The following is a 25,095-nucleotide window of genomic DNA, read 5'->3' on the forward strand; positions in this document are numbered from 1 at the left end:
TTCAGATTCAGAGTTTTATTTGCCACATGGAAGCAATACAATCATACTGTTTTCATTCAAATCATAAATAACATTCTACCATGGGCAAAAGGAGGAGGAAGAATAATTCGTATAGTTACCTGCCCCCTATTCCTAAACTAAACAAGTATTACTTGATGGTCGGCGTACAACCTAATTTAATTTTACAACCTAAAATAATAATTCATACCATACAAAGAAACAATCCACAGATTAAACAAGAAAAAAATAAATTATAATAAACAATAAAAAAAAAGATCACATTTGAATTTCATACTGACTACATTTTTTTTATAATTATTTTTGAATTGACAAACACTATTACATCCCTTAAGCTCGCTATTGGAGAGAATTCCACAACTTTACACCAATAACTGAAGGACACATCTGTTTAAGTGTGGTATGTGCAAACTGATGTTTAAATTTAAATGTCCTCCTACTAAACTCACTTTCTAAATGAAAAATATTTTGTAACTTTTCTGGCAGTGTCTTATTTCTTTCCCTAAACATAATTAACACTGTTTGAAACGTAACCATGTCTTCAAGTTTAATTATTCTAGATTTAATGTTTGTGTTCTCGATAATTCACTTTGTGTGATTCTTACAGCCCTCTTCTGTAGTATACAGTATATAATGGTTTTATATTAGTCCCATAAGTATTCCCCCATACTTCAACATAATAACCAAGATAAGGTGAGATGAGTAAACAGTAGAGTGTTCTCATTTTCTCACTCTTTACTTTATTTATTACTTTATTCATAACAGAAATACTCTTGGACATCTTTTTTTTTAACATGTGCTATGTGAGATGGCCATGTTAGTTTATCATCCATAATTACACCAAGAAAACGAAATTCAGTAACTCTCTCAATAGCAACTCCATCTATGGACAATACTATATTTTCATCTCGTTTCCGATTGCCAAAAATCATACATTTAGTTTTTTTCAGATTCAGTGATGGGACAAATATTGGTCTTGATTAGGATGGTCTTGGCAAGGATGGTCTTGATTAGGTTGGTCTTGATTAGGATGGTCTTGATTAGGATGGTCTTATCTAGGTTGGTCTTGACTAGGTTGGTCTTGATTAGGATGGTCTTAACTAGGTTGGTCTTGACTAGGTTGGTCTTGATTAGGATGGTCTTATAGGTTGGTCTTGATTAGGATGGTCTTGATTAGGATGGTCTTATAGGTTGGTCTTGATTAGGATGGTCTTGATTAGGATGGTCTTGATTAGGATGGTCTTGACTAGGTTGGTCTTGATTAGAATGGTCTTGACCGCCACATGGATTCAGTCAGGCTTCCGGCAACCCTTGAAACAAAGAGGGGGGCGGGGGGCATATTGATCAATGGCAACTATAAACTCAATCTATCAATCAATAAGTGCCTATCATATGCAGATAAAATGAATGTGAAAAGACATGAAGGGTTTTATTACCTCAGGTCTGACAAGTGTCTTGTATTTCTCTGGGGTAGCAGCGCTCATTGTTGTAGTGTAAACAGTAATTCTGGGAAGTAAATAACCATACATATATCAGCCACAGTCAAATACTGGTGCATATTATCCACTGATACCTTATCTGAAAAAAGACACATATCTGCAAGGTGTATTTATCATCTTATCAGTACATGGCATTCTAATATTCTAAATTCTAAGATAACCCTGAATAGTGATCAGGGTGATAATCATACAATCATCTGTAGTATTTTTTAACGAAGGCTCACTTATAGACGGTTTCAACTTACATTTCTAAATGGACCTGCTGCAGTGTTTATTCATATCAATAAACACAGGTCTGAGCTGTTCACCTACTGTAGCAACACAATTCCAGGTACTTAGCTGGTGATGTCAAACAAAGGCCTATTGAAATGACTGCCGAGGTGAAGAACCGAGGCAAGGAACCAAGGAAACTATAAAATATTCCTTGAGAGGAACAGGGAAGTGAAAGCTGTGCTGTGCACACAAAGTGTACCAACTCAACTCATGTGATTCACTGGAATGAAGGTTGGAATGAACAACTTCCTTCTTACCTGTTACACACCGGATAGAGTGACAAGACCTACAGCAGAGGAAAAGACTACATTAAAGAAGATGACGTGCCATAGTTTGTGGTCGAGCACATTTAGTGAGAAACATGTTTTTCAATCAGGACGAAACTGTGAGATCGTAAGAGCCCAGGAAGCCGAGCAAACCCACAAATCTCACATCCTATTACAATTCTGAGAAACACTGAATCATCAGTCATTGAGCAGCGATGGCATGTTCTATTCAAAGAGTTCTCTCTCTGACCAATCCTGTCCTATAACGTTCCCTTTAGCTGCCCTGGAGTACTAGAATGTGACCGTACAGGCTTTTGGGAGCCTGTACTCAGTGGAGCAGCACTCTGTAAAACAAGGGTTTGAATCATTGTTTTGTAGTCAACTCACACTCGGCTCTAAACACACATACCTGCCTCACCAGACATGCCACCAGAGAGCGCTATACAGTTCCTAAATCTAGAACACAATCAAAGCGTATGGAGCCACGGTTGCATGGAACAAACTTCCTGTTCAGTTTGCCAAAGCACACAAGAAACAAGTTAAGAAACATCTAATGGCCCCACATTGAGGACATTTGTTTTTATAGGAATATCAACATGTATATGAATATGTTGTAGGAATGTTTGCAAGAAAGAATATTCTTGTTATACTTTTCAATTTTGAATTTCATGTGATTGTTTTGTCTGTATGTGTCTTATTTGTAATCATGTTTCTATGTTTTCTGTGGACCCCAGGAAGAGTAGTTGATGTTCTGCATCAAATTATTATGTATAAGACACCAAGGTTAAAACAAATATAACCTGACATTGATTTTGAAGGCATTTTAGTCAAGGAGGAGCCATGATGTTGAACCTGGTTTTCTGGGGTAACGTTTCTTTTCTCTGCTGATTCTTGTTTCTTGAGGGAACCTCTTCAAATGGTATGGTGGTATCCCTTGAACATTTTCAGATATTAAACAAGTTTTCTGTGTGTGTGTACATTTGCTATAGGCTGCTCCTTTTGACATGGATTCGGCTCATTTAGGCTATCTTTAACAATCCTGATGCGAAAAAAGCCTGTTTTATTCAAAAGGAAGATAATAATCTATGTAAGGGATAATGTATAGCTACGAGGTCATTGTCGCAAAATAATTGACCGACACAGAGTTTAGAATACCGAGGCGCCTCGCAGAGGTGTTCTAAACGCAGTGAAGGTCAATTATTTTGCGACAATGACCGAGTATAGCTATACATTATCCCGCTTATTACATGGCTAACTTACTAACAATATACCTAATTCATTTTACACCATCGACAAGACGAGATCAAATGCAGACACAGTTGTTCTGTTCTGTGGCTCCGCGCTGTCATCGCCGGCAGCTTGCACTGATGAGTGCAGCTGTGCATATGCTGAGCAGCTTTCATGACTGCGATCTAAATGCTTGATTGCTCCGGCTGCGAACAGCGGCCATTATTGCTCGGTTGCCCCTGACAGCGGTCAGTTATAGAAAAATAACTGACCGCTGCTATGGGCAACCAAGCGCTATTGACCAATCACAATCAAGCATTTTCGCGAATGTTAAAACGCCATGTAATAAATATTTATAATGTATATAATATTTTTTTATAATCTTAAAAATAAAGTATAATAATCATGAAAACCGTGTGATATTTCCTCACACAATAATCGTACCATCAAAATCTCCTATTGTGACATCATCCCTAGCGCCGTCACACAGCACCACCAAGTAGATTCTCAGCGTTTGGGAAACACTGAACAGGGTGATGAAGAATAATAATGTTCAGAGTTTAGGCTTGCGAAACAATTTTCAGAGTTTGTAGGAAAAGAGAAGTTTTGTCTGGGCTCTGCTGAGAAGTCATGGGTCAAATAAGTTCAGGTGACAAAGAAGATGGGAAGATGGTGACTACTCCCATTTTCAGAAATCTGGATTCATCAGAATTTTAGTGAGGCCGAATTCTGTGATTCAGACATCACATCCATATTCTGTGTCTGCTGTTCCAACTGTTTGTTAAGGCTTTATTGAATTAAATATTTGAATACAATGTTTTTATCGCTGCACCATTTCATCAAATGGAAAATAAATCTATACGATTATGTATCATTGCATACAAATTTTATCGACATGTGTGTCTTTGGAAAACGTGTTATCTTCACTAGAATATAAAATAATGTTCTGTGAGTTTGAACAAAGCTTGGCTGTGAAATCGGTGCTAGTAATGATGGACCCAGTGGTGGGGCAGTAAGGAAGACGTTTTAAAATACAGGCAAAATGGGTTTTGACATTAACATCTTTACTGTGAATTGCAATTACTAAATATTTTGGTAGCATAGCTTCATAACTGTTATACAGTAGCTATAGTTTACCATTGTTAATCTCCTTTTTTACATACTGTAAAAATGGCAAACTCCAAACACCCGGCTTTCCATTCAAAAGTTACATTTTCATTCCCATCTTGGATTTCTGTGTCAAAATGATGTCATAATGTGAAACTGATGTCAGGATCTGAATTCTTGTGGTCAACTCACATCACACGAAAGGCAAAATGTATGCATTTGATTTTAGTATTTTCCATGAAATCTCATAAATTCCTATTTTGGATTAACGGGTTAATATCTGTATTTTGAAAGAAACAAGAATCAGCAGAGAAAAGAAAACAAGTTCAACACCATGGCTCCTCTGGGACTAAAGTGCCTTCAAAATCAATGTACCAACCAAGTTATTTGTTTTAACCTTGGTGTCTTATACATAATTTGAAAGGTAATATCATGATCTACCAGAATAAATGATCAACTATAGTTTAAAAAGTAAAATTAAGGTGTATTTTTATAGACAAACTGAAAGATATCTTACAAAATTCAAAGTTACATTTTCACTCTACTGGATGGTAGCCATCTTGGATTTTCGGGTCAAAATGATGTCATAACGTGAGACTGATGTCATAATCGGAATTGCCTTGTTGACACAGAAAAGTGTCTTCATACATGTTTCTAGGTGCTAGGTCATTTTCATGATTCTGCAAGGCCACCAGTGGCCATCTTGGATTTGGAATCTATCAAATAAACATGTGGTTTTTGGGAGGGGCATGGGGGCTAATACATTTTTTAATAAAAGGTCTATAGATGTCAAATCAATCATCAAAATATGTTAGCCAGAGAAAGGTTGCGGAATTGAGGATCTGGACCCAACTATATAGGGACTGCTACCTTATCATTTAATTTAGCTGTAATTATCACAATACAAGTGTTCAATGTTCCTGATGACATTACTGGTGGCCATATTCCAACTAATTTACTGTCAATAGCTCAAACTAAATGAATGTGTGCAAAACTGTTTAGAGTGGATGTGTGGGAGATTATGTGCGGAATAAAACAGTGCTGTTTTTCAGTGAAGAACTTTGCATACAACAATATGAAAGATTTAGGCTAGTTTGTTTGTTGTTGTATGACTGTTCCTACGTTTCAAAGACATAGTATTTTATCTCTAAATACAAAATACAAAAATGTCCTGCCACCATCATGTTGTTTATTTTGATGCATTTATTGAAGCAGCGTTACACTTTTTTCTTTAATTCTTTTCATCTCTGTGCTCTCCCTGAAATAAATTGCAACTGGTTGATAATACTTGCCTGATACATTGTATCCATGTTGATATGATCTTGACCAGTAGCGTTTAATGCTTTGTTGGCAGCTTCCCTAAGAGATCAACAAATAAACAACGATAAACCAATAACCCCCAAAATAACTCAATACAAATGTGTTGTTTTTATCTCCAAAGAGCCACGTGAGGTTATGACACAGATTCTGTCTGTTATTTATTTCTCGGCTGATGCAGAGATCATGTGAGTTGAGTCACAAACCTTCTGTGATCTCTGGCCGGGGGAGGAAGCCAGTGGTCAAAGTTCGTCTCCACTCTGTACCATCTGAGTGGGAACAGATGTTTCATATTTGGATTTAGTTGTGTAATGATGACATGTTAGTTCATGACTATTGCACCTTTCACTCTTGAAAAAGACACGCTGAAATAATGCACAATGTCCCTATAACTAAACGTATACAGATGTGTTAAAAAGAACAACAAAGCGTGGCTTAAAACTGTGTTGCCATTAACAGTGTTAGTCTATGTGTGTAGTTAGGTTATTAATGTGTGTTGTTTTTCAATGAGTGTATGTGTTTAGTTAGGCTATTAACACATTCCCTGCCACGGTTCTATCCATCAATGTAGGCTCACTGCTACCACTCTAAGCCTATGGAGATGTTCACCTTCTTTGCAGGGCTATAACCTTTTAAATTGTATTGCTAAATTGACATTACTATGGCCCATTCAACATCGATTATCTATCGTTCAGGATGTAGGAACGTTATACTTTTTCAGGCATAGATTCTTCCAAAAATACCTTCTAGAATATAAGTATGTTTTTATCGTTTTCTGCAGTAATTCCTAGAACGTGAGATATAGGCCTAAACGCATATATAGATTATCAATTGCCGTTTCTTTCCCATACACGCTATATTAAAAAATGCAACTGAACATGATCGTATACGTTATGCCTCATCATGCGCGGATGAAAGGGGGGGGCGGGTCGTTTATAATTCCGTGATAGTCAGTAAATGCTTTATGTAGTATGGGTTGATTTATTGATCAGATGGTTTGTAAATAAAGAAATGTACAATCGGCTTGAAAATAACGTTACTGTCCTCTTACCGTTCGCCGATGAGACTGGAGGAAAAATATCCCACTTATTTGACGTCGATCTACTAGATCCATTTCCGGTTTGTATGGCGCAATAAACGCCAAAATCATATCGATTATTGAGTTATGGCAGCGACCCATATGCACGCCAGTGTTTGTCTATAGTCCCGCAACGATATGTGACTGCCGGACGGATTTCCCAGATGCACCGATGGCCACTTCTGGTTGTAACTCGCCCGATCATCCACCAGGCAGCGGTATTGAGGCGTTGCACTATTGTGCAGGGTCCCACTGTATCACCAGAGGCTGGGTGGCGGAATTATGAATGCCATGGTGAAAAAATTTAATATGATCTCAATATCACTGTACAGCATGGTCTGGCAGAATTCGCATGGCCGGCAAACACGCTGTACAACGGGATTGGCGGGGAATGTGTTAACACTTTGGTTGCCACTTGTTAACATGGTAAAACCCTGTTGAATGCCAGCACCCACTTCAATGATAGCGTTGTGAACGCATAATCTCTGTCTTAAATTATGGCTATGTGTCTAATCTGCCCGTCGCTTATCAATGACTTGTTTGCAGTCAACATTGTCGAAACGGAGAGAGTCTGCAGCACTAGCGTGAGGCTTGATTGATGAAATATGAATTCAAATCGCTAATAAAAAAAAATACGACAAACAAACGCTATATGTGTCTAATCTGCCCGTCGCTTATCAATGACTTTTTCAAATAAACGCTAGATTATCGATAGTATATGTGTACTTATGCACGCTAGAGAAGCAATCTGAAAAATATATTCTCTCATTTCCTGATCGCACACGCACACACACACACATGGGGCACACGCTGATATCTCTGTGAAAATAGATCCAATTACCCCAAGACTGGTAAAATAAATTGCTTACCTCAGATCAGATGTTCTCCAAAAAGATGATTCCAATTCCTGATCGCCATTCCAAATATCGATCGCGTTTATTGATTCAGTGTTGGGTACTGTAAATATGTATTCCACGCGTTTTCCGGCTCGGCGATCACTTGGGTCTCTTCAGATGCCTCGCCGGAGAAGTAAAATGAGGAGGCTGGACCCCCCCCCATCAGTCTAACCCAATGGGGTGCAGTTACACAGGGAGAGACGATAGGGGGCGGTATTCTCCCAATGGAGCTCAGAGAGAGTCTGCAGCACTAGCGTGAGGCTCGATTGATGAAATATGAATTCAAATAGCTAATAATAAAAAAATACGACAAACAAACGCTATATAGCGTTGCTGGCATTCAACAGTCGGCATGAACTAACGACAAAACGCGTCCGTGGCACTCAAAGTGTTAATATGTGACTCAGTGACAAGGGTATTTGCAGAGTTCATTGAAAAAGAGAGGTTTTGTCTGGGCTCTGCTGAAAAGTGTGGATATGTTTTTAACATGTGTTGTTTTTCAACAAGTGTATGTGTTTAGTTAGGCTATTAACTCAATCAGCGCCACGGGTCTAGCCCATCTTTGTTCCTACTGCGCCACCGCTCTAAGAGATAGGGATGCGTGGCGGTGTTTGCAGGGCTATATCTATATTCTATATTATAGCTATGGATACAATACTATGGCTCATTTGACATCAACTATCCATCGTTCAATATGTGAAAAATAATAATTTTTTTCATGTATACGTTCACGTGTTATACCGAGTGATCCTGGCTAATTCCAGAAAATGGTGCTATGGAGCAATACGTGCATTTTGCTAAAAGCGTTGGCGTTGCTCGCCTGGACACGCTACTAGGGGTGGAACGGTACGCATTCGAACCATACACCGTTCGGCACGACCTCCACGGTTCTTGCCGTGTGTGTATTGTTCGGTTCAAGGGATGCGCAAAAAAAGAAGAAAAAAAACGTCATTTGGCACGGAGGCGAGAGATGGTGACGCTGGCAGCAGCAGGTGCTAGTCCGTTTGTGGAAATGGCAAGCGCAATATAAATCAATCTTCATTACGACTTTAAAAACATAGCCATTAACATTACATAGGCCTACACACATCTTGCCATAACGTTAGCACGGTTTGTACAACACAACGCATGTTTAACTATGGTAGCCCGCCAGCTCTAATACAGCCAATGAAATGTTACCGTAGCTAATAGCTAGCAGAGGAGAAAATGGGAGTCTGCGAGGCGGGGTGTTGAAAGACAATGATTCAACATCCAAGAAGGCTAACATACAACTGTGTTTACTAACTCCAACCGGGACTATTGCCGCTTTTCCACTGCATGTTATCAACTCGATTCAACTCCGGTAACGTTATAGTCGAGAAGGTCCGAAGGTACCACACGCTAAATTGTCCGTGCGGACCCCCCAACCCATAGACAGTTCCAACTCACCGAATTACGTTAATCCACCACAGTTTTACAATAATTACTGTGTTGCACTCAATATTTAAATAATGTTAGTCTAAATAAATGTAGACAGACAATGTACGTATTTTAAAAATAGAATGAACAGAGCAGTGTTGTTTTGAAACAGTACAGTGTGTGTTAGTTTGATTTATGCTGCATTTTATATTGATGGCCTTCTAATTTGTTTGTTTATTTATTTTAAATAACAGTGACACTTTTCCTTTTGATAAGAAATCCAGCCATATTCCTTTCATTGTATTTCAAATAATGCACTTTAATTTCAAGCGGAAAACTAATCTTTCCATTAAGAACTGACAATCAGGGAATGTAAACATCGTCACCAACGGCATACGTTTTGGAGTACCGGTATGTTACACATGGTCGTTGCGATCAATGTGAAATCATGGTTGGATCAAAGCAGGATTGATGTCATATAGTCCTTACCTTCACTAGGAGGTACCCCAAAAAGAATATTCCAATTGTCTGATCGCGATTTCCAGTATAGAGTGTTTGCACCGACGTCACGATTTGGTCAGTAACCCGATGCGCAGCCATTACGGCGATAAACGTTTGACGTAAATAACGGGTGATTGCACGCTGAATTTAAGATTTTAGACCATTTGAACATGTCTAAACCCAAAAAAAGTACAGGAAAATGCGTGGAAGCTGCTAGAACATACAGAGAAGGACTTAGTCGGCAGGAAAGGGCGCAATATTCTCATAAACTCAGACTAATAGGTGGTGAAGATCCGTACGAGCTGGCTCCTTCATCTTGGAGTTACGACCCGACAATGCTGCCTTCTATTGCCTATCCCGACATAGTGAACTACCAAATTTTTTCACAAAGCCCATACACAGATGAAGACCTTAAATCTTACAAATGTTTGGATGCCTATTCCTACTATTGCCTATTGCCTGGTGTGTGGATGGGTGAGCGAGGCACAGTATCAGCTCATCGACGATATGTCATGTGTATAAAAGCCAAGGTAGGCGATTCAATAACATTACTAGATCGACTGATCTTTACACTTGAATTTTTTTTCTAATAGTCTACTACAGTTTTGCCCAACCAGTCGATCGCGATCGACAGGTAGATCGCGGGCTGATTTCAAGTAGATCTTGATTAATAAAATTTGATTATTAAAAAAAAAAAAAAAAAAATGGCTAAATCAACTCTTCCTCTCCTTGTTAACTACAACAAGCAATGCTGTTTGTTATTTAAGATGAGGTCGGACTCTGCACTGACAGATTTGTGTTCATTATGCTGCTTTTATAAAGCCTCAAATGACGGCTTACAATATACAATTTTGGCTGGTAGCTCTCGGGCTAGGTGGTAAATAAAAAAGTAGATCTTGGTTCAAAAAAGGTTGGCCACCCCTGGTCTACTAGTTAGGGGTGGGAATCGCCAGAGACCTCACGATACGATACTATCGCGATACTTGTGTCACGATAAGATAGTATCGCGATACAAAATATATCGCGATACGCTGTGTATTGCGATATTAACACTTTCTGCGCCAAAAACGTCGTACAACGGGTTTCAAGTTCATGCGAATTCTGCCAGATCACAGCGTACGACGTTATTTTGATCATATTTCATATTTTTCGCCATGGTATTCATATTTCACTCACGGAGCCTTGTCTGCTGTGGGACTCTGCAACGCTTCAATACTGCCACCTGGTGGATGATCGGCGAGTTGCCAAACCGTATATGCCGGTTGGATTTCGGTGCGTCTCCTAAATCCGTCCGGCCACTCGCATATCATCCCAGGACTTTAGCCACACACCGTGGATATGGATCGCTGCCATAACTCAATAATCGACATGATTTGGGTGTGTATTAGTATTATACAAACCGGAAATGGATCGCCTCGATCCCCATCAAATAACTGGGATCTGTTTGCTCCAGTATCATCACCCAACGGTAAGAGGAGGCTGCCGTGACTTTCATAATTTTTGTTTATTATTATCGATGCAAACTGCTCTGATCTATATATCACCCATACTACATAAATCATTTAACGACGATCACGGAATTATAAACAACCCCCCCCCCCCCGTTCACCCGCGAATGACCAGTCATAACGTTTAGGACCATGTACAGTTGAAATTTTTTATATAGCGTGGATCGGTATCAAACGACATTTGATAATCTAATATATGCATTTATGCCTATATTTCACGTTCTAGGAATTACTGCAGAAAACGATAAAAACATATTTATACTCTAGACGGTATTTTTGTATGAATGTGTGAATGAAAAAGTAAAACGTTCCTACATCCTGAACGATAGATAATCGATGTTGAATGGGCCATAGTAATGTCAATTTAGCAATACAATTTAAACAGTTATAGCCCTGCAAAGAAGGTAAACATCTCCATAGACTTAGACTGGTGGCAGTGATCAAACATTGATGGATATAAGCGTGGCAGTTAATGTGTTAATATTGCGTTTTTTTTATTATTATAATTTTTTATTATTTATTACCTTTTTCAACTGCAAAGTAAAACTTTGTCAACATGTTTTATCTAATAAAATAAATGTTCATCTCACTTCAATCATTTTTATTGCAGAACATGGTATTTTCTCAAGCAGACAGATGTAAACATCTGTGTTGCATGTACCTGACAAACTGAACTGTTTGTATTACAGTCATATTCCAACTTAACTGAATGCACATGTGTGTGTGGACTACTGTACTATTACAGGTATTGAAATGAACAATGCAACTTCCTTATAAGAAAAAACAATTTTTTTTTTCAATGAATAATTAAATATCGATACTTGGCGTCCCTGTATCGATACAGTATCGCCACGCAAAGTATCGCGATACTACTACGTATCGATTTCCCCCCCCCCACACCCCTACTACTAGTACAAATGTTTGGATCGAAATGCTGATCGTTACTTTGGTAGTTCGTTCAGACGGGAGAGGAGAGGGGGTGTTCGCCTCCTTTTTTGCACTCTTCTCCCTGATTTGTAATAGCTTTTGGCAATCTGAAGTACTCCAAATGCTTTTCCCGGTCCGACCGATTAGTACAGCCAAAAACACTGCAATAATTGACCATTTTGAGCAGCAATGACCAGGAACAGTTGCTAGTTCGCTTGCGTTGGATACGTTCAGTATCGCCCAAATGAGCGACCTCCGGTTTGATGACACGCCGTGAAAACACTCTATTGGTGTCCATCGTGTCGCCCACATAATCCACCACAACACATGCATCGGGGGCATTGGACACGTTCCAATGTGATCGAGTGAACCGCTAGACTCGCCTGACCCAAAAAACTGCGCCCGGAGTGAATTAAATGTAAGACCGGGTGTGAAAAAAAGGTTTTGAAGGGTGGGCGATACTGCCACCTAGCAGGATGCGGCCGGTATTGCACTCTAGCTATCTCAGAGTGATTCCCTCCTATGGTAACCCCGAGGTCCGTGTGAGAGAAATTAATAAAAATATTGAATAAAAGAAATAACGATGAAAACCCGACTATACTCAGGTATGGCGCTGATTGAGTTAACAAAAAACTCTGGGACGTCGTTTCTGATTATTGATTACCAATAACGGCGTTAGCCTCAGTAGCCACATTCGCTGATCGCCTGGTTGGGTATGATAACAAGGCCTGATCAGCGTGTGATTTACGTGAAAAAGGTCTTACCGTGGGCCGGTTGGACTGCAAAAAGGATTTCCCAGTTATCGATCGCCATCTGGTAGATCGATATGTCCATTGGCTGATGATATATTCCTTTACTGCGTACTGAATTCCGCGTCCCAAAACGTATTCCGTGCTACATGCTACACGCATAGATTCGGGCTAACAGGAAACTCCATTCAAGATCCAAAAAAAAAAGAGACCGTTCTGCCACAGGGAACACTGCATTATCGAGACAGCGCCCCTACGAGGATCTGGCCGGTAATGCAAGAGTAGGGTAATTCTGCAGTGCCGCTCAGTGACATTGAGTAGGTTATTAAAATGGAATAAAAGCCAAAACAACCTAGCCACGGATATGTCTGTGGTTGGCCCTTTAACACGTTTCGAATCCAACGGTAGAGGGCCTTGTTTTGGCTTTTATTCCATTTTAATAACCTACTCAATGTCACCGAGCGGCACTGCAGATTTACCCCACTCTTGGAATTCTGAAAAGTGCATTACCGGCCAGATCCTCGTAGGGGCGCTGTCTCGATAATGCAGTGTTCCCTGTGGCAGAACGGTGCTTTTTTTTTAACTTTGAATGGAGTTTACCGTTAGCTGGAATCTATACGTGTAGCCTGTAGCTTGGAATACCTTTTGCGACGCCGAATTCACTATGCAGTAAAGGAATATATCATCAGCCAATGGACATATCGATCTACCAGATGGCGATCGATAACTGGGAAATCCTTTTGGGGATCCAACCGGCCCACGGTAAGATCTTTTTCACGTAAATTACATTTAGCTCTAGCTTCTGTAGTGCCGAAACGCTGTTCGATTTAATGTTATTAGCTTAGCGCCCTGTATCTCGCCTTCCAGGAAATATACTAGACCAAATCTCATATAACGCTTATATTCACGAGGCTATAAAATGAGAACGTATTGATGAACCACCCCCACCACCTCCTAATAGACAGTCTCCTCCCCATCGCATGTATATATTCTCTCCCCGCCGTATGTATATTTCTTTCCCACCCACCCACCCCCTCCAAATGTACAGTCTCCACCCCACTGTATGTATATTTCTCTCCCACCCACCCACCCACCCCCTCCTAATGTACAGTCCCCTCCCCATCATATGTATATACTCTGTCAGGATCTATGGGTAACAGTACTGTATATTTGAATACCGTTTATGTCACAAATGTATCAGTACCAAATACCTCCATGTCCCTATGCCATAAATGTCATGTATGTTGTGTATGTCATAAATGTCGATATGAATTGAAAATGGGGGACGCTGATGTAAACAAGACAACGTCTTTCTCTGGTCTGCATCCCCTTAACAATTGTGTGTATTGAGCCGTACTGGATTGTACCCATTCTGCAATGTGTTAAATAAAGTTTTTCATTCATGAAAAAATTATTTCTTTAAGCCATTTTGAAGGGACGGTTTATGGTCTCAATTGACAATGAGAATAGACAGATAGCAATACTATAAAGTATAGATTTAGCTCTACAAACAGCCTCACGCACAATGCAAGTCTGTTTTGAAATGCTGGCCTTATAGAGTGAGATTAGACGGCCCCCAATGGCCGGGAATGTGTTAAGCATGGCGCCGAAACACGGACATGTCCGTGGTTGGCCATGAATGTGTTAACACGTGTCGTTTTGAAATGAGTGTATGTGTTTAGTTAGGTTATTAACATGTGTAATTTTGAAATGAGTGTATGTGTTTAGTTTGGCTATTAACGTGTCATTTTTACATGAGTATGTGTTCAGTTAGGTTATTAACATGTGTCGTTTTTAAATAAGTGTATGTGTGTAGTTAGGTTATTAGCAAGTGCTGTTTTTCAACCGGTGTATGTGTTTAGTTAGGCTATTAACACATGTTGTTTTTCAACAAGTGTATGCATTTAGTTAGGCTATTAGGGTTAGTGTGTTTAGTTAGGCTATTAACAAATTCAACTTGTTTTTCAACAAGTGTATGTGTTTAGTGAAGGACAACACATCTTGTATCATTTCAACTCATCTTTTTTAGTGTTCCACCATATGCTGATAAAATAAAATACATTTTGAATCAGGGTTGGAAATGAACAGGTGTTCTGGGGCAAAAATACCCCTGAAAGTCCATACATTGCTCCAGAAATTTGCATTAGAGGTGCACAAATATTGTGCCCGAGTACAGAACATTGTGGTCAGTCTAGCTGCATACAGCATTATTCTCACAGTAGCCTATTATCAGATTATTTCTTTATTGCACTGTAAACAAGGACTTGCCCAATAAACACTCAAAATGCCTCCCAACAAAATCAGTTTAAATAAGTAAGTCCTGTGCGGGGAAAGTCCCTGTTTTCAATGACTCTTTGTTTCTTGCCTACCCGCCATTCAAAGGGTCCAACGGCCAGATATCAGCAGGGCCTGCTCGGTCCCTAGTTATGACCACTCCTTCACTGGCTTGCACCCCGGCCACGATGAAGTACACTCCTGTGATGATGGGGATCTTCGATAGACGCATCACTGCATCCTGGAAGTCCTCTGCTCCCTCCAGCGTCTGTGGGGACCATAGATACAGAATAATGAAGAGATTGGAGGAAATAAGACCATAGATACAGAATAATGAAGAGATAGGAGGAAATAAGACCATAGATACAGAATAATGAAGAGATAGGAGATAAGACCATAGATACAGAATAATGAATAGATAGGAAATACAATCTAGATATATAATAATGAAGAGATAGGAAATACAATCTAGATATATAATAATGAAGAGATAGGAAATAAGACCATAGATAAGATAAGATAAGATATTCCTTTATTGATCCCCTTGGGGAAATTCAGGCATCATAGCAGCATGGGGGAGGGGAGGTACAGGTAGTAGAAGACATGGTACAGGTCACAGAATTATAGTACAATGGAGAAGTTAAAAACCAAATAGAATAAAAAGGCAGTGTAAACGATATAACAATATAATTAACATGCGCATATGGGCAACAAAATGTGAAATGAGGGAATGTATGCCCTCTTCGGTTATATTTGCCCTACAATAAATATAGTTACTTACAATATATAATAATCCAGATACAGAATAATGAAAATATTGGAGGAAATACTGTAAGACCATAGATACAGAATAATGAAGAGATTGGAGAAAATAAGACCATATATAGAATAATGAATATATAGGAAATAACTTATAAGACCATAGATACAGAATAATGAAGAGATGGGAAATAAGACCATAATACAGAACAATAAATAGATAGAAGAAAATAAGACCATATAGAATAATGAAAAGATAGGACATAAAGGCAGGCAACCAAATAAATAGCAACAGTAGCCTAACAAGTGACCTAACATCTGCAAAAGTTCTCAGAGAAAATCAAAAGGCAGGAAAGGTAGGAGCTAGTGGTCCAACAGTGACAGACACATCATGACAACCATGGTTTGATTATGTTGTGCTCTGCACTGCATTCACCACAGAACATTGAGGTGTCTGGGAACTTCCTTCTACCCTTATGCACAACAATTGTGGTAGTTTGACGGTCATTTCAGTTGTATCACTGTACCAGCCATTGTGTCAATCATGTACCTAAATGATTTACTGTGGTCATCATCGTAATAAGGGGTACACATTATTGTATGACTATGGTGTGGATGCAGTAATAGGTCAGTCAGTGTTTCAGTTCCATGTTGATACTCACTTCCCTCACCAGCCAGCTGACAGGACTTCTCTTCAACAACAAGGCAGATACTATATTCTTCCACCAATTCCACCATCGGTCGTTACCTGATAATTACACACACACACGCAAACACACAGAGACACACACACGCACACACACAGACACACAGAGACACACACACACAGAGACACACACACACACAGAGACACGCACATTGATACATACATACATACACATACACACAGAGACACACACACACACACATACACACGCACACATACAACATGCATGCACACACTTTAAGTCTGAGTCTAACCGCCTTTCTGGTATAGGATGCACCAATACCCCTTTTTAACGGCTGATAATGATTTTGAGTCCTGACCTTTAAGTACTGAGTACTATTGATCCATTACTTTAGCTGAACAGCATATACAGTACTTAGGTCAATGGACACAAATATAGACATATAATCCATTCTTCTCCATTAGATTATCTAACATGTTTCTATGTGTCTTAAATATAGAAGATCAAGTCAATGTGCTTTCTCCAGATACTGATACCCTATATCTAATAGCAGTATCTGTGCTTCCCTGCTGTGTGGATACAAGTGTCCAATGTAATTCTTACCACGCTGGTCCCCAGAGACGGTAAACGTCTTAGGACTCTGTCCTGTCCACAGACCAACATAGCCTGCAAAAGAGGTTCCTTGGTACGCCACCTGAGAAGGGTTGACAACAACAACACGTATCTTTGACAGATCACATCGCCTGGTGATAATGTCCAGGATGGAACTTGTTAGGGCTGTGTGGAATAACTGTATTCTCCCCCCTCCCCCACAGCCTACTGTCCTCCCAATAATACTAGTTTCTGTCTACCTTTCCCCCATCCACCCACCTATTGTCCCACTAACTCACCCCACCCCCCTTCCTTACCTCGTCCCCCTCACCTGAAACCCACATCCCCCCCCTCCTCCTTCTCCTAAATACAACCCTCCCCCCTCAGAACCACCCTCCAACCCCGACCTGGGCCAAACCTACCTTTTCCATCCCCTAAGGCTAACTCAGACCCCCCTCCACCCCCCATCCAATTCAATTGTCTCCCTCACCTGGACACACCCATCTCTATCGTTCCCCTGTCTCGAGGAGCCTGTTTAGGGACACCACGGCCAGGGTTTGCCCCAGGTCTCTCCACGCCAATTCTCCTGGGTTCCATGTAAGCTAATAAACCTTATCAACTGAGTTCACCTGATTATCTACATTTATTGATCAGGGTTCAATTCCCTCACAGTTGTCCTTGACTAAACGTCCCTGCCACTGGATGTTTACTGACAAATGCAACTGTGTGACATACCTCTCCATTCTTGAGGAAGTTTATGTCGACGGTTAGATTCCTGAGGACATCATGTGGGTAATCAAGGTTCCTGCCATGATACACATGTCCACTTGTGTCCTGAGCTACGATGCTAGTGCAGTACCTATGGGGATAGGAAAAGAGTGGTCATGTCTGAGAAAGCCTTGTTCTCCCCTTCAGAAGAAGTATTTTTATGTATCGTGTCCCAATACACATCTCCACAATATATGTTGTTCCAGGTATGCTGAGAAAGTGAGTCCAGAGAGGAGATATATAATTCCATACATACGCAGATATTTCATAGGCAAAGTTGAGGATGATGATGTCTGAAATGCTCGCTCCATAGTGTGAGGCCAGGCCTTGTATCTCTCCTGCGTACGGTTGAGGGATGTACTTCTCCATGGCCATCACAACAGGAGCAATAGCTTCGTGCACCCATTTTGGAACAGTTGTACTACAACAAAGAAAATGTGTCTTAGATTTTACCAGCAGGGTGATGGCAATATTATTTGCCCAACATTAGGCTACATTATATAAGCAAGCAGAGTAATCTATGCAATCATATTTACCTAACCTTATTAGGCTGCATTATACAACAAAAGAGGACACAGTTAAGGCACTTCGAGCACAAGTAAGGCTTCAAGTTATAGGTGATCAACTTAAGGTGATCAAGTTGCCAAATTAATATAAACAAATCTATCTACTATGGAGATGTTTTATATAAAGCTGGTTTTGTTATCAAAATTCACTTTTATAAATGATGAATTTAAATATATGAATTGGACACATCATCTATAGGGGCCTACAGTATATTATATATCACTTTCCCTTCATATAATTGTAATACCCAAATCACAGATGGCCGTGCTAAAGAGTTAATGCAGCAACTTACTCGATGATTTCAGTGGCCGCTTCCTTCAGGTAGTTGATATCAAATACTTTGAGCAGTGGCGCCCATCGCAGACCCGGGGGGTCATCCAAGCTGATGTTCACCACAGGTGGAGCATAGTCTGCCCCGCATGACCGTAGCAGACCGAGGAAGACTAGTGCTGCAGACCACATCATCACGCCGTGTCCACTCCGAGTATGAGGATCAGGCTTGAAAGTCACATACCAGTTATACTTATAATAGCCACAAACTTCCGTTTGTTATTAATTTTGGAGTAGGCGATCACGCGATCATTGTTGCTTCACAGAAGTAGATTATTATTGACTTGGTTATTTGATATGAGAACACAGCCGATGCAATACCATTACCGTTTTCAAGTTAGTCTTTCTCCTCTCGACTGGAACCGTGGAGCTACAGTATGTCGTTAAACGTACACTATAGTATTGACATTGAAAGTCATGTCAAGCGCCAGTTGCAGACGTTGACCACAGTAGTAGTAAACAATACAAGTCGGACCGGTGCTTCTTGTACTCTAGGCTGCGTTCCAATTCTAAGAGAAAGTAGCCTACACTTGCGCACTCCTTTTTTAAATATAAGCAGAGGATCGGTCTAACATTTAAAGACGCAGTGAACCCAAATTCAATAACAGAAAACGACAGTAATTTACGCACTATACAGTTTCAGAGGAGGGAGATGTATGCATCGGCAGAACCTGGGAGCAGTTTACAAGAACATGTAGTTTAGAATCATTCTATATTATGTCGTCATAAATTGTCATATAAATTGTCTCACCTCCTCTGAGAGTAGAATTATCTGCCAAAACTACAGTGCCCTCAACCATTCATGACACCATGGGAACAGAAAAGGCTGTGAACAAAAATGTCAATTGTTTATCAACTTCATCTTTAAAACATTGGTGAAATCTAACCTTTAATTGAGTTTAAATTGTTCATAGAAAGAAATGATCAAGAAATAATAATTGTTCACAGAAACATGCATGTCACAATTCTTTCAGCCAGAGAAAGGCGTATTCAATAAAAATCAAATAGAAAGTTAATCTGAGTATTTGGGAATTCTTAAAGGGATATTTCACTTTAGTAGAACTTGTCAAGTTGCATCAGTCAAACCACTATGTAAGAGCATCTCCAATAAGCTAGTGGCCACTGCTGTTCCTGCCATCCGCTGTCACCACAATTCCTCCCAGGTGTCAGGTTCCTCATTCACTTCCATTCATTTTGGGGACCTAATCTAAATATCATATTTCAGAAGTATATTTCAGATTTCAATTAAACAGACATCTCTGAGTCAAAGGTACGCGTTTATTGTGTCTTTACAGAGTTATTACATTTGAAAAATAAAAGCAGATTCGGTTTCAGTGTGCTGTGTATCTTTGCATTGCATGATATGTCCCCATGTCTGGTATGGGGAGTGGTTACCTTGCTAGAGGACAGATTCCAAAGTCCAAACATTCTGTGAGAAGTTGACGGTTGGTCAAACACCTCAAGTTAGAAATAGTTCCTTTACTGATAACTTGAAAATGACAGAATTAGCTCACAAATAAGTACATTTGACACAGAATAATAAATTACACAGAATAATATTGTTGTATAGTTTGTTTATAATCCAGTATGATATTTAGAATTTGTCCTCAAAATGAATGGAAGTGAATATGGAGCCTGACACCTGGGAGGAATGGTGGTGTTGACAGCGGATGACAGGGACGGCAGTGGTCGCACAAGTAAAATAACCCTTTAAGTTGTCATTCATGATCGTTCTTCTTTTTTTCACCTGAATGAATGAATGAATGAATGAAAACTTTATTTAACAGATTGCAGAATGGGTACAATACAGTACGGCTCAATACATACAATTGTTAAGGGGATGCAGACCAGAGAAAGACGTTTGTCTTGTTTACATCAGGGTCCCCCATTTTCAATTCATAGTGACATTTATGACATACACAACATATATGACATCATGACATTTATGGCATAGGGACATACATGACATACAGGTATATAGTACTGTTACATTTGTGACATATATACGATATGCAAATATACAGTACTGTTACCCATAGATCCTGACAGAGTATATACATATGAGGGGGAGGGGACTGTACATTAGGAGGGGGTGGGTGGGAGAGAAATATACATACTGTAGGGAGAGAATATATACATACGGTGGGGAGGAGACTGTACATGAGTCATTCCACCAATCCAGTCCGATTTGGACTTTGGTATATTTTTTTTGCCAAGAGGTATTACTTTTCTGAACACCCCTCACGATGAATGACATATTTAACTTCCAGAAAAATATATTTTCCCATCTCAGGCATGACATCTCTATTATTTTTGGTCAATATTGTATGATATGGACACCATTATTCTTCAACCCCGTTACGGACACTCTGGAAGCTCTCTGAATAAGATTAAAACATGTATTTGTCAACCCCGGAGCGGCTGGATTCGCCTGTTCGAATCCAGCTCACAGCTCCGGGGTTGTCACCATGGCTTGGCTGGCCGTTCACACTAATACAATTGGCAGTATTAGAGGGTGGGAGAAGCTGGCGGGGTGGGTCCGGGTCGTTGTAAACAGCGACTCCTACAGTTCGGTCGGGGAGCCTGCTAAGCGCGGATAGGATCTAAGTGGGATAGTGTGATCCTTCCACACGCTACGCCCTCTCAGTGGGAATCCGCGCTGCCAGGTGAAAAGAAGCGGTTGATTGGCTGGACGTGTGTCGGAGGAAGCACGTGGTAGCCTCCACTCTCCCAGACCGACTGTGGGGGGTAAGTGCGCAGCGACCAGGAAGGGGATTGGGAATTGGCATAACGACTAACATTGGGATGGGAGAAAATCGGAGGAAAAAGGAGGGGGGAAAAGATCAATAAAAAAAAAAAAAAAAAAAAAATGTATTTGTGCTAAAGTCAACATTTCTATAATAATTAGATGTCCTTCACACCATTTCTATAATTGCTCGTCTAAAAATTACGTAAAATCCTACACTTTTGCTATTCTGAACCCTGAAATTTGCCTTTTTTTGACAGCGGCCGCAAGCTTTTTCATCAGAAATGTGATTTGACCTCAGATTTTGAACTAAAATCGATATTCTTATGTTTGCTCTAAACGTTTCAGACAATTATTCAAAAGTTGAATTTGTTTTTCATAAACTTAATAAACATGTAGCTGTAACAGGGTTGAGTCTAGGGTAACATGTGAGCACACACACACAGCAACATGCACATTACAATTAATATGTATGTGGCATAAGCATGTTGAAAAAGCTCAATAATTAATTGAACTATTATTGTATAACTTCAAAATCAGTGTTAAAATCACAACCCTGTTACAATCTCACAACCCCGTTACATTCAAACATTACATTCAAACGTAACAGGGTTGTGATTTTTTGCACAAAATGGTTGCTACTCCACATGTGGTGAATACCAAGAGAGCACATGGCATGCATGATATTAAGAAAGCATCTAAAAATGTTTTATAACAAAGATCATATTCACAAGTAATAGTTTGCTATATTTTTTTCAAGTAACTGTGTTGAGTAATTATGCTTGACTACCATAATATTACATGATAAATTACTGAAAACATAGTACAATGAGGTAGCTACTTGCCTGTTTCTGGTGTTGTGTTCTCCAAAAGACTTCAAAGTTGTCACTTCCTGTTTCACATGCTTCTATGGATTGAACCATTATTTTTGTGGGGGGGAGAATGCTCAGTGTAACGGGGTTGAGGGTTACTGAGGGACAGACTGGATAATGTTATTTTAATGAATAATTATTAATTTATTTTTAAATAAATCATTACCAGCATTAACAGCACAGATGGATGTGTATGTTCATGGAAAAAAGTATGGACTTTTTACAAATTTTCTTGGTCTTATCCCAAATACATTTTCATGAAATGCCACGAGGGACATGTAAAAATACATGGTGTCAACTGAAATAACAACATAATGTGTAACTGCAGCGGTGATGTCATAATAGAACCGGTTAGAACAGGCTAGAATGCTCTGGAACATTGTGATGTCATAATAGACCGGCCATAGTGTATAAATAGGGAGACCCTATAAGGTTCGTTCCTTCACTTCTCCACCATCTTCAGACAAGCCACATCGACACCACCTTCATCCTCGAGAAGACAGCAAAGACTCTCAACATCAAGGGCGAAACAGTGCAGTTACAGCTCTCGACACTGGCTTCCAGAAACACAGTCGTGCCCTGTTGGAAACTAACTGGCCTACAAGTAAGAGGATTCCAGTCAACCAAGCTAATTCCGCTGCCAGTGACTTACTCAAGAGACTTTATCCCGGCAAACAGAGGCCATATTCCCACCCCAGGGACAGCGAAGGCATGTGTTCATCTGGCACATCTAGCAGAGAATATCACGCCGGAACAACGCTGTGATGTTGGCCTGCTAATTGGCTACAACTGCCCTCAAGCCCTCAGGCCACTAGTCACGGTGGCGGGGGAGGACCACCAGCCGTTTGCAGTGCAAACAAACTTAGGCTGGAGCGTGGTGGGATATGGAACCCCGGGGCTCCACTATGGAGATACCATCGGACTCAGTCACCACGTCCTGGTTACCGGCCTCGGCAGGGCTCACCAGGGAAGTGCACTATGTCAATAGAACCCAGATCAAAGAAGTCGTGCTACCGACAGACGTACTAAAGAGACTGGAGGCCGACTTCTCTGAAAGAGCGGCAGAGGCCAACCCTATATCGCAAGAGGATCTACGGTTCATGTCGGAACTGAAGAAGGGCATCAAGCTAAAGAGCAACGGTCATTATGAAATGCCGCTGCCATTCAAGAAGGAAAAGCCTAAGTTACCGGATAATAAGATCTGTGCCATCCATCGGCTCAACAGCCTAGAGAGGAAGCTGCGGAAAGATGCGCAGTACTACCAGGACTACAAGACCTTCATGGAGGCGACCATAACCCGCGGAGACGCAGAGCGGGTCCCCAAGGAAGACATCGGCAAGGCGCCAGTGTGGTACATCCCACATCATGGGGTGTATCATCCACAAAAGCCTGGGAAGATACGGGTGGTCTTCGATTGCTCCGCCAAGTATCAAGGCGTATCCTTGAATGACCATCTGCTGACAGGCCCAGAGTTGACCAACGCCTTGGTGGGAGTGCTGTGTCGCTTCCGACGAGGGCCCGTGGCAATCATGTGCGACATAGAACGCATGTTCCATCAGTTCCATGTCAAGGCAGAAGACCAAGATTACCTCCGATTCCTTTGGTGGGATGAGGGAAACCTAGACGACCGACCGTCCATCTATCGGATGAGGGTCCATCTGTTTGGGGCAGCTTCGTCACCGGGCTGTGCAAACTACGGACTCAAGCACATCGCGGCCGCAGGACGAGGAACCTTTAGTGACGACACTATAAGGTTTATCCAAAGGAATTTCTACGTTGATGACGGACTGGCAAGCGTAGCATCTGTCGACCAAGCCATCCAGCTGGTGAAAGAAGCAAGAGCGCTTTGCAGCACAGGCAACCTCCGGCTGCATAAGTTCATCTCGAACAGCAAGGCAGTCCTAGCCACAATCCCAGGGGAAGAGTGTGCCGAAGCTCCCAGCGACAAGGATATGGCACTAGGGGAGCTGCACCTGGAGAGAGTACTCGGGGTGCAGTGGTGCGTGGCGGCTGACGAGTTCCAGTTCCGAGTGACCGTCAAAGAGAATCCGAGTACCCGACGCGGAGTCCTGTCCACGGTCGCTTCGGTATACGATCCGCTGGGATTTGAGGCGCCCTTCATCCTGGGAGGCAAGCAGATTCTACAACAGATGTGCCGGGACAAGCTCAGTTGGGACGACCCGCTACCCGATGACCTACGACCACGGTGGGAGTGCTGGCTCCGAGACCTCCACAAGCTGGCAGGGGTGAAGATTCCAAGATGCTACGTGCCATTAAGCTTCAAGGTTCAGCACTACGAACTGCACCACTTCGCCGATGCCAGTATGGACGGCTATGGAGTGTGCTCGTACCTTCGAATGAATGAATGAATGAAAACTTTATTTAACAGATTGCAGAATGGGTACAATACAGTACGGCTCAATACATACAATTGTTAAGGGGATGCAGACCTGAGAAAGACGTTTGTCTTGTTTCCATCAGGGTCCCCCATTTTCAATTCATATAGACATTTATGACATACACAACATACATGACATTTATGGCATAGGGACATATAGGTATTTAGTACTGATACATTTGTGACATAGGCGGTATTCAAATATACAGTACTGTTACCCCAAGATCCTGACAGAGTATATACATATGATATATCTCATTTACTTAATTACTCATCGAGCAGTGAGTAATTCAAACGAAGCCCATTGTACCTTATTAATGGGAAAATCAAGAGTCGCTCCTACTAAAGTCACAACCAT

The 25,095-nt window shown here is 40.8% G+C and overlaps 1 protein-coding gene across 2 annotated transcripts; it reads right to left on the reverse strand.

Moving 5' to 3' along the window:
* On the reverse strand, positions 1-19,221 carry LOC311230010 (N-acylethanolamine-hydrolyzing acid amidase-like). 2 transcript variants are annotated; one of them, XM_084316142.1, is made up of 12 exons: positions 19,049-19,221; positions 18,684-18,889; positions 18,081-18,245; positions 17,792-17,915; positions 17,069-17,159; positions 16,460-16,545; positions 15,134-15,306; positions 5,914-5,976; positions 5,683-5,749; positions 2,048-2,076; positions 1,455-1,524; positions 1-1,328 (listed from the first exon to the last, which is right to left on the reverse strand). In XM_084316142.1, exons 2-12 carry the CDS (start codon positions 18,854-18,856, stop codon positions 1,308-1,310), a joined length of 1,062 nt encoding a protein of 353 aa, XP_084172268.1. In that variant the 5' UTR covers positions 18,857-18,889; positions 19,049-19,221; the 3' UTR covers positions 1-1,307. The 2 variants fall into 2 exon arrangements, with proteins under 2 accessions (XP_084172268.1, XP_084172267.1); XM_084316141.1 differs by having other exon boundaries at positions 18,684-19,221.
* Positions 19,222-25,095: the final 5,874 nt, after the last annotated feature.

This window comes from Notolepis coatsorum (assembly GCF_963971535.1).
Source record: "Notolepis coatsorum genome assembly, chromosome: 6".
Taxonomy (NCBI): domain Eukaryota; kingdom Metazoa; phylum Chordata; class Actinopteri; order Aulopiformes; family Paralepididae; genus Notolepis; species Notolepis coatsorum.